This window comes from Oncorhynchus nerka, linkage group LG5, assembly GCF_034236695.1.
Source record: "Oncorhynchus nerka isolate Pitt River linkage group LG5, Oner_Uvic_2.0, whole genome shotgun sequence".
NCBI classification, from domain to species: Eukaryota; Metazoa; Chordata; class Actinopteri; order Salmoniformes; family Salmonidae; genus Oncorhynchus; species Oncorhynchus nerka.
The window spans coordinates 49,159,625-49,173,605 of NC_088400.1; the positions used below are offsets into that span (position 1 = coordinate 49,159,625).

At 42.5% G+C, this 13,981-nt stretch overlaps 1 protein-coding gene across 9 annotated transcripts in view; it reads left to right on the forward strand.

Annotated features, from left to right (window-relative positions):
• Positions 1-13,981, forward strand: part of LOC115129568 (LIM and calponin homology domains-containing protein 1-like) — a 164,538-nt gene that overhangs the window by 112,252 nt on the left and 38,305 nt on the right. For all 9 annotated transcript variants that reach the window (XM_029660072.2, XM_029660073.2, XM_029660076.2 and 6 more), the window contains 2 exons: positions 1,416-1,526; positions 4,460-4,661. In XM_029660072.2, coding sequence (XP_029515932.2) covers positions 1,416-1,526; positions 4,460-4,661 — 313 coding nt within the window. The remainder of the gene's footprint in view (positions 1-1,415; positions 1,527-4,459; positions 4,662-13,981) is intronic.

Below are 13,981 nucleotides of genomic sequence, written 5' to 3' on the forward strand. Positions count from 1 at the left end.
GATACGTTCCTTATATTTCTAAAACCGTACTGAAAGCGATGCGTTTTAACGTTTAGAATGAGCGTCAGGACTCTTATCAAAACTTCCTCGGGCCAGAAGACACTATCGTCAATAGGCGCTAAAGGTAGTTAGCCTTTATGAATGGGTTAGGGCTATGCTAGAATAGTAAATCAATCTTACCCATGTGGCGATGGTAAAGAGAGAGAGAAATATAGCTGTGTGTTCACATTGTGTTCATATTGACCTGATTTGTGGCCAGGACAATGGCTAGGTCTTGTCTTGCTTGTACAGAAACCCATGACTAGCCAATTCCAATGATAGTGAAAAGAGTGGACCAAAAAAACAGGAAGTGAACCCTGTTGGTGGCCATTTTGATAAAAACTGTTGTTGGTACTCCTCACAAATTAAAGACAAGTGGAATTGAGGGTGATTTGGGTTGTATGCCATGACTTCACATCAAACAAACACTCAACGGAGAAAATGGTATAGAGATATGGTATATTTTTTCTAGCTAATGGGTACAGTGTGCCTTCGAGCCGTAGCTGGCATCTATCACAGTGTGTAATGTGGATTTCTCTGATTGTTCTCAGTTGGCTGCGAATGCTTGTGTTACTGTTGGATAGCATTAGCGTTGTGAAGTATACCTTAGAGCTGTCAGGAAGGTATTTCGTGACCTACAGTATGCTAACTTTGCTCATATCAACATATGTTGATTTTGAGGTGGCATTTTGCCAGGTTTATTCAGGAGGTAAACAGTTGGTTTTGGTGTGCGACATTGTGCCCATAAAGCATATATTTAGCAACTCTGCTAATTAGCACATTAGCTAATGTATCATGTGCTAGCAGCCTTGCATCATAAATGTCACGATCATTTGTAGAGACGGACCAAGGCGCAGCGTGATTAAAGTTCCACAATTTATTTTTATGTGAAACTATCAAACAAAAACAAGAAACAAACAACAAACCGTGACTACAGCGGTGCACATGGACTAACTCGAAATACCAAATTCAATATCCCACAAAACACAGGTGGAAAAAGGCTACCTAAATTTAATCCCCAACTAGAGACAATGATTGCCAGATGCCTCTAATTGGGAACCATATCAAGCACACCAACATAGAAATAATAAACTAGAACACATCAGTCACGCCCTGACCTACTACACCATAGAGAAACAATGGCTCTCTATGGTCAGGGTGTGACAATAAATTACACACAACTTGTGCACAAGCTATGAAGTATGAGACCACTGGGAATTGGTTAGGCCAAAAGTGTTGCCAATAGTTGGTCAACTGTGTGGTCGGGTCAATTGGACATGAACTGCCATTAAATTGAAAACTACAGAGTGTGACGTTAATGCATTGTCTTGTTAATACTGGCTCTAAATCCTCCTCCTGTTGTAATTCCTCCCCAGGTTCTGATTACCATATACTGGCTGGGCCGGGCTGCCAACAGCTGCATTTCCTACAACGGGCCCACACTTGACCTGAAGGAGTTCGAAGGCCTGCTGTCACAGATGCGAAAGGTACGTAAAGGCTATGAGATGTCATAAACCCCGGGGTTTGTGGAGGCTCAGTTGCTTGTGTTCTAGTGCTAACAATGTTAAGGTTGGGGGTCCAATTCCTCGAAAGGGCTGTGTATTTTAGGTACTTTTTGCAGTTGCTAAGTGACTGTACTATTAGGAATATTAGACAAGAAGGCACTGTCCAACCAAAGCATGTTTTATTTTGCAGACATAAGGATGTTATTATGCAAGCTCTCCTCGGGGTGCATTCATTGTTTCACAACTTCCTTTATCTCCTCTTCTCTCTTCCCCTCCTCATGGAGTCGTCCCTAGACGAGAATGATCTCTCTCTCTCTCTCTCTCTCTCTCTCTGTCTGTCTGTCTGTCTGTCTGTCTGTCTGTCTGTCTGTCTGTCTGTCTGTCTGTCTGTCTGTCTGTCTGTCTGTCTGTCTGTCTGTCTGTCTGTCTGTCTGTCTGTCTGTCTGTCTGTCTGTCTGTCTGTCTGTCTGTCTGTATGTCTGTCTGTCCCTCTGTCTGTCTGTCTGTCTGTCTGTCTGTCTGTCTGTCTGTCTGTCTGTCTGTCTGTCTGTCTGTCTGTCTGTCTGTCTGTCTGTCTGTCTGTCTGTCTGTCTGTCTGTCTGTCTTTCTGTCTATCTAGTGATGATCTCAGGCCTTCCGCTGGTCTTCCAGAACCAACCAGTGGTGTAGAGTACTTAAGTAAAAATACTTTAATGTACTACTTAAGTTGTTTTTGGGGGGGGTATCTGTACTTTACTTTACTAATTATATTTTTTGACAACTTCTACTCCACTACATTCCTAAAGAAAATAATGTTGTTTTTACTCCATATGTTTTCACTGACACCCAAAAGTACTTGTTACATTTTGAATGGTTAGCAGGACAGGAAAATGGTTCAATTCACACACTTATCAAGAGAACATCCCTGGTCATCCCTACTGTCTCTGATCTAGCGGACTCACTGAACACAAATTATGTCTGAGTGTTGGAGTGTGCCGCTGGCTATCCGTACATTTATAAAGATTTTTTTTTAAATTGTGCCATGTGGTTTGCTTAATATAAGGAATTTGAAATTATTTATACTTTTGCTTTTACTTTTGATACTTAAGTATATTTGAGCAATTACATTTACTTTTGATCCTTAAGTATATTTAAAACCAGCAACTTTTTGACATTCAATCAAGTAGTATTTTACTGAGTGACTTTTACTTGAGTCATTTTCTATTAAGGTATCTTTACCTGTACTCAAGTATGAAAATTGGGTACTTTTTCCACCAGTGTCCAGAACCAGTGACAGTCAGGCCTATTGGAACCTGGACTTTGGGTTTTGACAGACATTGAGGGACAGACAGGGACGTGGCTGTAGCTACCGGTCCTCCCATTCAGAGTATGATGTCACTGCTCTGCCATTTATTCCATCCCAGCAATTTGACATCCCCCCACTGCTATTCTCTTAAAATGAGAAATGACCAATAAGCCTAGAATGCTTTCCCAGATGTCCTTATAATCCACCACAACCGGGCCACGTCTCCACTTAACAAAAGATACCGGGCAGTGACTTAACGTGAGAGAGAAATTCAATATATTTATGAAATAATGTTGTATGTAATACAGGAGATGTAGTGATATGTGTTAGCTGTTGTAGTGGTGAGAGGCTCAAATGATGTAAACTTAGTGTTGATGTAGACAAATAGTCATTTAACTTGACAAATAACATTCAGTCAATAGATCAGTTGAATATCCTGTCTGAAAATAAAGCATGATAGTTTGTTACCTGAAAAAGGGCCAAAGTGTCCTCTACAGGTTAGTGGGGCTCTCTGAAGGCTAGTCAGTTCAATGGCCACCAGACACATTCCTAAAGTAGGGCTCTAGGTGTGTTAGATGGAACAAAAGCCGGCACGCCCTTTAGCTCCAGGACCACTGTTGTTGTCTGAGCTCACTCAGGTTTCAGACTCTATTCACAAACACAAACAGAGAAAACTAAAAGATAAATACTTGACACATTGGAAAGAATTAACCAAAAAACAGAGCAAACTAGAATGCTATTTGGCCCTAAACAGAGAGTAAACAGTGGCAGAATACCTGACCAATGTGACTGACCCCAAATTAATGAAAGCTTTGACTATTCCCAGACTCAGTGAGCATATCCTTGCTGTTAAGAGAGGCGTCAGTTGGAAGACCTGGCTCTAAAGAGAATACAGGCTATGTGCACACTGCCCACAAAACAAGACGGAAACTGAGCTGCACTTCCTAACCTCCTTCCAAATGTATGACCATATTAGAGACACATATTTCCCTCAGATTACACAGACCCACAAAGAATTTGAAAATAAGTCCAATTTTGATAAACTCCCATATCTATTGGGTGAAATACCAGTGTGCCATCACAACAGCGAGATGTGTGACATGTTGCCACAAGAAAATGGCAACCAGTGAAGAACAAACACCACTGTAAATACATCCCATATTTATGTTGATTTATTTTCCCTTTTGTACTTTAATTACTTGCACATCGTTATAGCCATAATATGACATTTTAAATGTCTTTATTCCTTTGAAACCTTTGTGAGCTTAATGTTTACAGTTCATTTTGTATTGTTTATTTCACTTGCTTGGGCAATGTAAACAAGACCAGGAGGTTCCTCAGGCAGGCGGGAAGGAAAAGCTTTTTCTAAGAGCTGGAAACCAAGGAGGCCACAGACCAGGACACACTGCTGCAGCTTATAGATGCACAGAGAGAGACAGAGGTAGAACATCTATTCAAATCAGAGAGAGGGAGAGGAAGTGAATGTAATTGTCCAAGTTGGAGGAATCATGGTGAATGATGGATCCGGATTGGATGGGATATTGGGATAATCTCAACACAAAAAAATGTACATTGACATGGTGGATGGTTTTTGTGTGTGTGTGTGTGTGTGTGTGTGTGTGTGTGTTAGGAGGCGGAGGAAACGGAGAGCCCCCAACGCAGCATACGGGACAGCGGCTACATTGACAGCTGGGACTCGGAGCGCAGCGACTCGCTCTCCCCGCCTCGCCACGGCCGAGAGGACTCCTTCGACAGCCTGGACTCGCTCGGGTCACGCTCCAGACAGACGCCCTCGCCGGACGTACTGGTCACCCGTGGCATCGGCAGTGATGGTAGGACGCTAGACGCCCGGACAGGTCACACCACACATGCTTTAACTGTCGCATACTTTCTGGTGCTACCTGGGTCATATTCACTAGAAACGAAACGGACAAAAATGGGCCGAGACGGGGAGGGTCTACCTGAACTTAGTGTTTGTTGTAAAAATAAAAAAATTCTGTCTCTAAAGATTTTTGCTACGGTGTGAACTAATGAATATGACCCTGTCTCGTTATAGGGGCTTGCCGCTTGCATAGCTGTAACTATTTTGTCCATGTATCATCATAGCACATAGTGACTTACCTCATCCTCTACCAATGTTTTACTTTGTGCACTTTAATGTTGCATGGCAGCCATTTTGCACATACAGTATCATTGGGGAAGGTCACCACCAGCTGACGTGAAACTAGCTGTCCCTATCTGCACTTTTCAACCTCTCCCTGTCTCGTATCAATGAAATCATCTGGCAGGGTGTCTTCCAGCTCAGCCCAGCTCTGCTATTGACATCTGTACAAAGGCGGTTTGGTGTTGCAGCTGACTGTTTAGAGTTGTTGCCATGGGTTACATCTCTTTGAAGGCCCTCTTGAAGAGACATGTGTTGAGAGAGAGAGGGAGAGAGAGAGAGTGAACATTGAAATCAGGCGGTGGAGAGAGGAGATGGCAGTCTTGACTGACAGGGTGCAACATATTTCAGGGGAGTCGTGTTTTACACGGCATCTCATCTGTTCCGGTCTTGAGTGGTGTTGCACAAGATGATGATATCTGGGACTGATACCTATTAGTCACAGTGGGTGTGAGAGTTTCTGCCTGTCATACTGTATAGGGGCACACTTAATCTTGTGCCTATATTTTTATGCACAAGCATGCGCACACAAACACACACACACCATTAATGATTGATATAGTTCTATAGTCCTACAGCACACACGGGGCTAACTGGAGCTGGTGGAATAAATTCAGGGGCGCAACTTTGGTTTTAGAGGTGGGGGGTCCAAACCTAGTGGAGGGTCATCTAAAGGCCATTTCCTGCATTTCTACCCAATTGAACATGACCCATGGTCTTGTAGCAAAAATGGCCACAGTAATCAAGCTAGGTAAGAGATCCTTAAAAAATATATATTATTTGATTGTTAAGAGGCCAAACAAAGGTAATTCGACAATCAACAATGAACACGGTTACATGCACACAATAATACAATTATTGTGGACAGTCAGATTAATTAATAGTTTGTTTAAAACGTTTACATGCTTTGCATATAGAACGATTTCCCTGATAATCCTGTTTTACATGGACACATCTGAAATCAGGTTAGCCGATGGGACTTTTGATAAATGCACAAAATCGGCAATCAAATAAGCATCCGACCACAGTGGACTGTAATTGTCTGCTCCCAACTCACACTCTCAAACACGTAGATCCTCTGAATGCAGCTGATTCTCCAGATCCCATTCACCTGAATTCTGATCACCTGTTCACACCTCTGTATGTCATGATCACACACTATTTAGTTCAGTTCTTTGCATCCCATCATTGTGAGGTATTGTTTGTTTTGTGACACTTCTATTCAGAGCCCTGTTTTTCCCGTATTAGTCCTCCTGTGTATCATAGTTTTTAGCCATTCTCACTAATGACGCCTTTTTGCCTATTCCCTGCCTGTACTTCTGCCTATCGGATTTCCTGTCACCAACCTCTTGCCTGATCTCCCGGACAACGTTACTAGCCTTTTCCCTGCCTGTACTGTTGCCTTTTTGGACCCCCTGTGTATGACTTTCTGCCTGCCCCTGGACCCAGCTACCTGCCTCTTCCTGTGGTCCTTTATAAATAAACACCTGCTGCGCTCGAAACCAGCTCTCTGTCTCCCATCGTATTACAGTGACCTTGTTATTTTTTTAAGAAGGCTATTTGATTCTGAGTTCTGATGATGTAGAACGTTTGTGTGATAACTGTTTATAAGATGCATATTTCATTTCCCCACCGCCCCCGAACTCACTTCACTCGCGCATTAGAGGGAGGCTTTTGGCACATGCCCATATCAAATACCACCAAGTTGGAACGCTGATGAAGCCGTTCACATGTCCTAATCATTTCAAAGATTACTCATAAAACCAGGTGTTTGTAATCTGCATATGCTAACTTCGATTTTGACCTCACGCCAATTAAGATAAGCAGAGTAAGGCGTTTACATGACTAATGCCCCACTCAGCCTTCTGCCATAATCAGTTTAATATCGATTTATGAATTATGTAAACGTGCTGACTGTGTTGTACCTTGAACCAAATAGTCTAACAAATGAAAACTCTTGTAAAAGCAAAGTACAAAGACTTGATATTTTGGGGTCTTTATGAAGACCTCTCTATCAAATATCATCTAACTTTATTAGAGAGACAAAATTTATATATATATATATATATATATATGTGATTTTCTAGATTTTTTCCCTCATTTTGTCTGTCATAGTTGAAGTGTACCTATGATGAAAATTACAGGCCTCTCTCATATTTTTAAGTGGGAGAACTTGCACAATTGGTGGCTGACTAAATACTTTTTTGCCCCACAGTACATATGTATATATAGTTATTCAAAGATATCTTCACTTTTTCAGTCTCTGTTTTGTCATTTACCAAGAAAGTAATCTATGGGGTCAGAACAGACATCAATGGTTCAGATTTGTTTCAAAAGCCACTGACAATTTGAGTTAACTTAAGCCAACAATAACCAGAAAAACTAGGGGTGTGACACGGACAAGCTCACCATATTCAAAAGAAGCCAAAACAGCTCGAAGTAACTTCAAATCAAGTCTTTGATTTGGTCATGGAATAGCTCAAGTTAGCAGTGGCTATTGAAACTAAACAAAACTATGGATGACAGTCTCTCTTTCCCCCGTAGACTTCTATCAGGTTACATGGAAAACTTAGGCTGCATTTTGTAATGACATTGGTCCGACACATTGGTCTGACAAGCACCTTTTAATTAGGGCTTTGATTGATAACCACTTTTTAGGAATGGTGAGAGCTAGAGGCAGGGGGGCAGACCTTTACAATGCTGAAGTAGCCTACAGTAAATTCCTCTAAAAAGCATTTTCTGTGTTGTATTACTGCCTTATTAACACATATTTGTTTTAAGATAGTGACAACATGGACCATTTTGTTCTCTATTTTAGGACACTTGGGGGTCTCCGAAAAGATTGTGTTCAAATTAATTGATGAAACGTTTTAATCTGGCCTTAGAAATACTGTGACAATAAAATATGGCAAATCGGGTCATGTCAAAGTTCTGTCTGAATGAGAATGCCAGAGTGATTTAAAATGCATCAGAGAGGTGTTGGAAGGTTCAGGAAAGCAGAAGGAAGATCATCTGGATCATTGTGAATTTCATCTTTCTTAGAACAGGAAGATCAATTCTTTTCCCCCCGAGTGCGGTTTTGTCACAGTCCCTTCTAACGAGTCCTGTGTGCCTTGTGGCCATTGTAGAGGGCAACAGAAAACATATACATGTTCCTGAGAGGATTACGTTTCAGGAATGGGGTCATTGTAGCTAATGGCCCAAACCGTTCAAACGCTAGAGCCAAATTCATAGGATGAAAACAAATTCAACATGCCTCACCGGCTTTAGAAAAGCATTGGTTGCAAACAGCCTGACCTCCATCTCAAAGGCGGCCACATGGTCCTAAAACACACCTGTAATTGCTATACTGGCACCACAGGAGCAAACAGCTTGCTGCTGAGGACCATCTTCTGTATAGCAGCTGCAACATATCTATCAATGCCATCCCAACAGAGGAACTCGCTCCATCAAACACAACAGAGGAAAAATATATGATATGAATGTTTTATGTGTTTTCCAGGCATGGATAGAGAAGCCAGGAAAACTCTTATGCCCAGTATTTTAAAGCCCTATGATTGATTGTCCTACCAGGGCATTTTAAAAACCTGATTGTTCAAGGGGGACTGAGCCAAGAGTGAGGCCTAACCGTAACCGCACCATCCTGTCCAGAGTGACTCTAGCCTGTTTCGTCTTTTAATATACATATGTGCACACAAACACACACACACACAGATTTTTTTTGAGCTGCCAGTCCATCTTTGACCTTTGCTCAGTTATGTTTCAAGTTGTTGTTGCCATGTGCACGAGTACAGTGAAACACCTTTCTTGCTTGCTTTTTTCCCCAACAATGCAGTACTCTGTATCAGTCAGTTGTACTATAACAAATAAAATAAAAAGTCAACTGGAGCAGAAATACAAGAAATCGAAATAAGAACAACACGAAGAAGTAAGTAAGCTATATGTAGGGTCAGAGCCAGGATCAGTAGCTATATACAGGGTCAGGTACAGGGTCAGTAGCTATATACAGGGTCAGTTCCAGGGTCAGTTCCAGGGTCAGTAGCTATATACAGGGTCAGTTCCAGGGTCAGTAGGTATATACAGGGTCAGTTCCAGGGTCAGTAGCTATATATAGGGTCAGGTCCCTGGGTTAGTGCCAATACCATATTTACACTGGAGTGGTAGGGTTAGATATGTATAGGGGTAAAGTGATTAGGCATCAGGATATACAGTATGATAAACAGAGTAGCAGCAGCGTATACTGTGTGTGCGTGTGCGTGTGTAAAATGTGTGTAAACTGTGCATAGAGAAAAAAATGAAATAGAAGGGTCAATGTACATAGCCTATGTGGCCATTTTGTTAAACTCTTTAGCAGTCTTATGGCTCGGGGATAGAAGCTGTTCAGGAGCCTGTTGGTGTCAGACTTGATGCTCCAGGTACCGCTTGCTATGCGGAAGCAGAGAGAACAGTCTATGGCTTGGGTGTCTTTTGTGCGATTACCGGCCTTCCTTTCCCACCACCTGATATAGAGGTCTTCGATGACAGGGAACTCGGCCCCAGTGATGTACTGGGCTGTCCATACCACCCTCTGTAGCGCCATGGGATTGAGGGCGGTGCAGTTGCCATACCAAGCAGTGATGCAGCCAGTCAAGATGCTCTCAATTGCTGCAGCTGTCACGTCCTGACCTTAGAGCTTTTTATGTCTCTATTTTGGTTTGGTCAGGGTGTGATTTGGGTGGGCATTCTATGTTCCTTTTTCTATGTTTTTGTATTTCTTTGTTTTGGCCGGGTATGGTTCTCAATCAGGGACAGCTGTCTATCGTTGTCTCTGATTGGGAACCATACTTAGGTAGCTTTTTCCCACAGGGTTTTTGTGGGTAGTTAATTACCGTTTAGTGTTTTGCACCTTTCAGGACTGTTTCGGTTATTCCCTTTGTTATTTTGTTATAGTGTTCAGTTTTAATAAAGAAAGCATGAATACTTACCACGCTGCGCTTTGGTCCCATGATTCCTCTTCTTCAGACGACGAATACCGTTACAGCAGCTGTATAACTTTTTGAGGATTTGAGGGCCCATTCCAAAACTTTTCAGCCTCTGGCGGGGGAAGAGGCACTGTCGCTTGTCACCTAAATCCCTCACAAACCTTTACAGATGCACAATTGAAAGCATCCTGTCGGGCTGTATCACCGCCTGGTATGGCAACTGCACTGCCCACAACTGCAGGGCTCTCCAGAGGGTCTGCACAATGCATCACCGGGGGAAAACTACCTGCCCTCCAGGGAGAGGGCAGGTAGTTTGCACCTGATGTCACAGAAAGGCCAAAAGGTCATCAAGGACAACAACCACCCGAGCCACTGCCTGTTCACCCTGCTATCATCCAGAAGGTGCATCAAACCTGGGACCGAGAGACTGAAAAACAGCTTCTATCTCAAGGCCATCAGACTGTTAAATAGCCATCACTAGCACAGAGAGGCTGCTGCCTATATACACAGACTAGAAATCATTGGCCACTTTAATAAATGGAACACTAGTCACTTTAATAATGTCACTTTAATAATGTTTACACATCTTGCATTACTAATCTCACATGTACATACTGTATTCTATACTATTCTACTGTATTTTAGTCTATTTTATATTTTATATATTCTTAATTCCTTTCCTTTACTTAGATGTGTGTGTATTGGGTATATATTATGACATTGTTACATATTACTTGTTAGATATCGGAACTAAAAGTGCAAGCATTTCGCTACACCCGCAATAACATCTGCTAAACACATGTATGTGACCAATAGGATTTGATTTGATTTTTAAGTCCTTAGTGATTTGAACACTGAGGAACTTAAAGCTCTCGACCCGCTCCACTGTAGCCCCGTTGATGTGGATGGGGGCCTGTTTCCTGTAGTCCATGGTCTTACTGACATTGAGGGAGAGGTTGTTGTTCTGGCACCACACTGCCAGGTCACTGAGCTCCTCCCTGTAGGCTGTCTCATCATCGCCGGTGATCAGGCCCACCATCGTCGTGTCGTCAACAAACTTGATGACGGTGTTGGCGTGTGGGCCACACAGTCGTGGGTGAACAGGGAGTGCAGGATGGGACTAAGCCCACATCCCCTGTGGGGCCCACGTGTTGTGGGTCAGCATGGCATAGGTAATGTTGCCCACCCTCACCACCTGGGGTCGGCCCATTGGAAAGTACAGGATCCAGTTGCAGAGGGAGGTGTTCAGTCCCAGGGTCCCATGGTTGGAGGGGACTATGGTGATGAACAGTGAGCTGTATCGTCAATGAACAGCACTACGCTCTATTTCTCCCTTTTCTCACAATTCGTGGCGCACTTATTGCTGGGCCAAACAACTATCTGTATTTCACTGTATTATACTGTATTACACGGTGTGTGTGTTTAGGTGTGGGTGGTGCTAGTGCTCGTCCTTCCATTACCAGACAATGGATGCTAGCGTCCATATTGCAATGCGTCCACCGTGTTTGCAAATGTCGCGTGTTACATATGATGCCGTGAGAAAAGTCTCATATCGGAAACAACTGTAAAGAATATTTACTCGCTGCGTTGAAGACACGAACGGAGTCTGGATCATAGCTTGGCTGAATCAGAAGTCGCTTTATAATGTCATTCCAGTCATAGAAAGACGTTGAGTAGCACCGCACCGTGTATTGCAGGCGCAGCCTTTTCACTTTTACCCGAGGCTTGTAAAAGGTTACGACATTCGTCAACAAATGTATGTTTGGGCTGACATTTTTAAAAACGAATTGCAACAGATGGGACGAGGCCAAGCTTCCTGTCTAGGGCCAGGGTGTGTTATTGTTTGGAAGGAACTGGAAGTGTGGAGGAAAAGGTTGTGTCTATGGGTGAAAGTGATTAGAGCTGGAGAGGTTGATTGTTTGGTTTGCTATTGGTTTGTAGGGAAAGTTGGGTGGTTGATGTTTGGTTTGCTATTGTTGTTGCTAAAGGCTGAGTGGTTGATATTGAGTTTGTAGGGAAGCATTGAGAAGTCGATGTTTGGTTTGCTATTGGATTGTAATAAAACATTAAGTAGTTGGTGTTTGTTTGCTATTGGTTTATAGGGAAACATTCATTGATTGATGCTGGGTTTTCTATGTAGGTTAACATTGAGTGGTTTTGGGAAAATTAATTTAGTGAGGCCAGCTGTACATTAAAATGTGTTTCACTATCCATGCCACGGTGCCTCATGTCCAGACCATCTCCAGCCCTGGGCTCATCTAACTCTGACTCTAGAACAGTTCCAAGAGGCCCACACACTAGATCGGAGAACAGCTGAGTAGACCAGAGATCTGCCAATGATACAAGGTTTGATTACACCAAGAAGAAAGGCTCCAAATGATCACTGTTTACACAAAATAGCTACACCAAACTAGTTTTTCATGGTCCAGGGCTTTCTTATGCTGCTACCGCCAATTCAGCTCTCACACTCACTCTGTAAGTTCACTTAGTCCATCCCAAAAATAATTAGAGGACACAAGGGATTTTAATTTAATCTCCAAAAGGAATTTGATATCGACAGCCCTCTTTTGTTCGAGTTATGTAGATCAGCACACATTGTGGATAAATATACATCTTTGTGCTACCGTACTCTATCCCTATTCTAGTCTTCCATTCCCTATTATTTTCTTCCCTCTTCTCTTCCCTCTCTTTTCTGCTAAAGCCACTCCATCCACAGTCAACAACTATGGAGCTGAGTACAGTGGGTTATGTGATGTCATTGAAATGTGTTTTATTTGTAATCACGTGGCATGATGTCATTGAAATGTGTTTTATTTGTAATCACGTGACAAGGAACTTCACAGACACACAGCAGTGCTTTAACATGTGTGGAACCATGATATCATACACACAGAATGGAGGGAGAGGTTGGGGGGGGGGGGGGGTTTGCACGGGGAGGCTTTCATGGTTGAGGAGCAGCTCCCGGGGAACTGTGCGTGGGATCTTGGATGGTCGGTGGCCTGACGGTTGGGAGCTTGGCCTGGAGGCCGATAGGTTGCTGGTTTCTGTCCCAGTTTTGACTTGGTGGGAGATCAGTCGACGTGCCCTTGGGCGGGGTGCTTGACCCTGGTTGCTCCTGTAGGTCGCTCTGGATGGGAGTCTGCTAGATGACTGAATGTAATGTAAATGTTGAGCGTCTTCGCACCAGGTAGATTCTATGTTTTAATATTCAATAAAAATATTTTTTTTTTTAAACACCTAGTTATTTTGTTGCTTTAACAAAGACATTTCTGAAGATATATTTTTATATTTATCTGATTAGTGATGCATTTACATCTGTCCCTCTTATGCAAACAATTTACAATTCACCCCTTTAAAATAATTAAAATAATGACTTCGTTTGGGCCTCCTGAACAGCATGGCGGGAAAGGAAGTTAGTATTCTCTGTCTTTATGGTCAGTTTATAATTGTTTTATCTTTGACTGAGGTGGTCTAGCTCAACACGTCAACTCTGTTCCCTCAATTAATGTTAGCAAAGATTTTATTTGTTAGGTGTGGAAGATCTGCATAATTCCTCATTTAATTTACACTATGTGGTCCAATGCTCTTCACCACATGAGGAGAAATGGCTGATCTTCACCTCAACCCTGTTATCCAGCCTACATAATACCCCATCATGTCAAAGTGGAACTTTGTTTTTCAAGAAAAAAATCTAATTAATAAAAATATGAAAAGCTGAAATGTCTTGAGTAAATTAGTATTTAACCCCTTTCTTATGGCAAGCCTAAATAAGTTTAGGAGTAAGAATGTGCTTAACAAGTCACATAATATGTTGCAATGGACTCACTCTGTGTGCAGTAATAGTGTTCAACATGAGCGTTGCAAAATGGAGTGATAGCCTTCCTTCTTCAAGATCCCTTTTACCCTGTACAAATCTCCCACCAAAAGCACCCCCAGACCATCACATTGCCCCCACCATGCTTGACAGACGGTGTCAAGCACTTCTCCAGTATCTTAAAAAAAATTCTGCGTCTCACGAATGTTCTTCTTT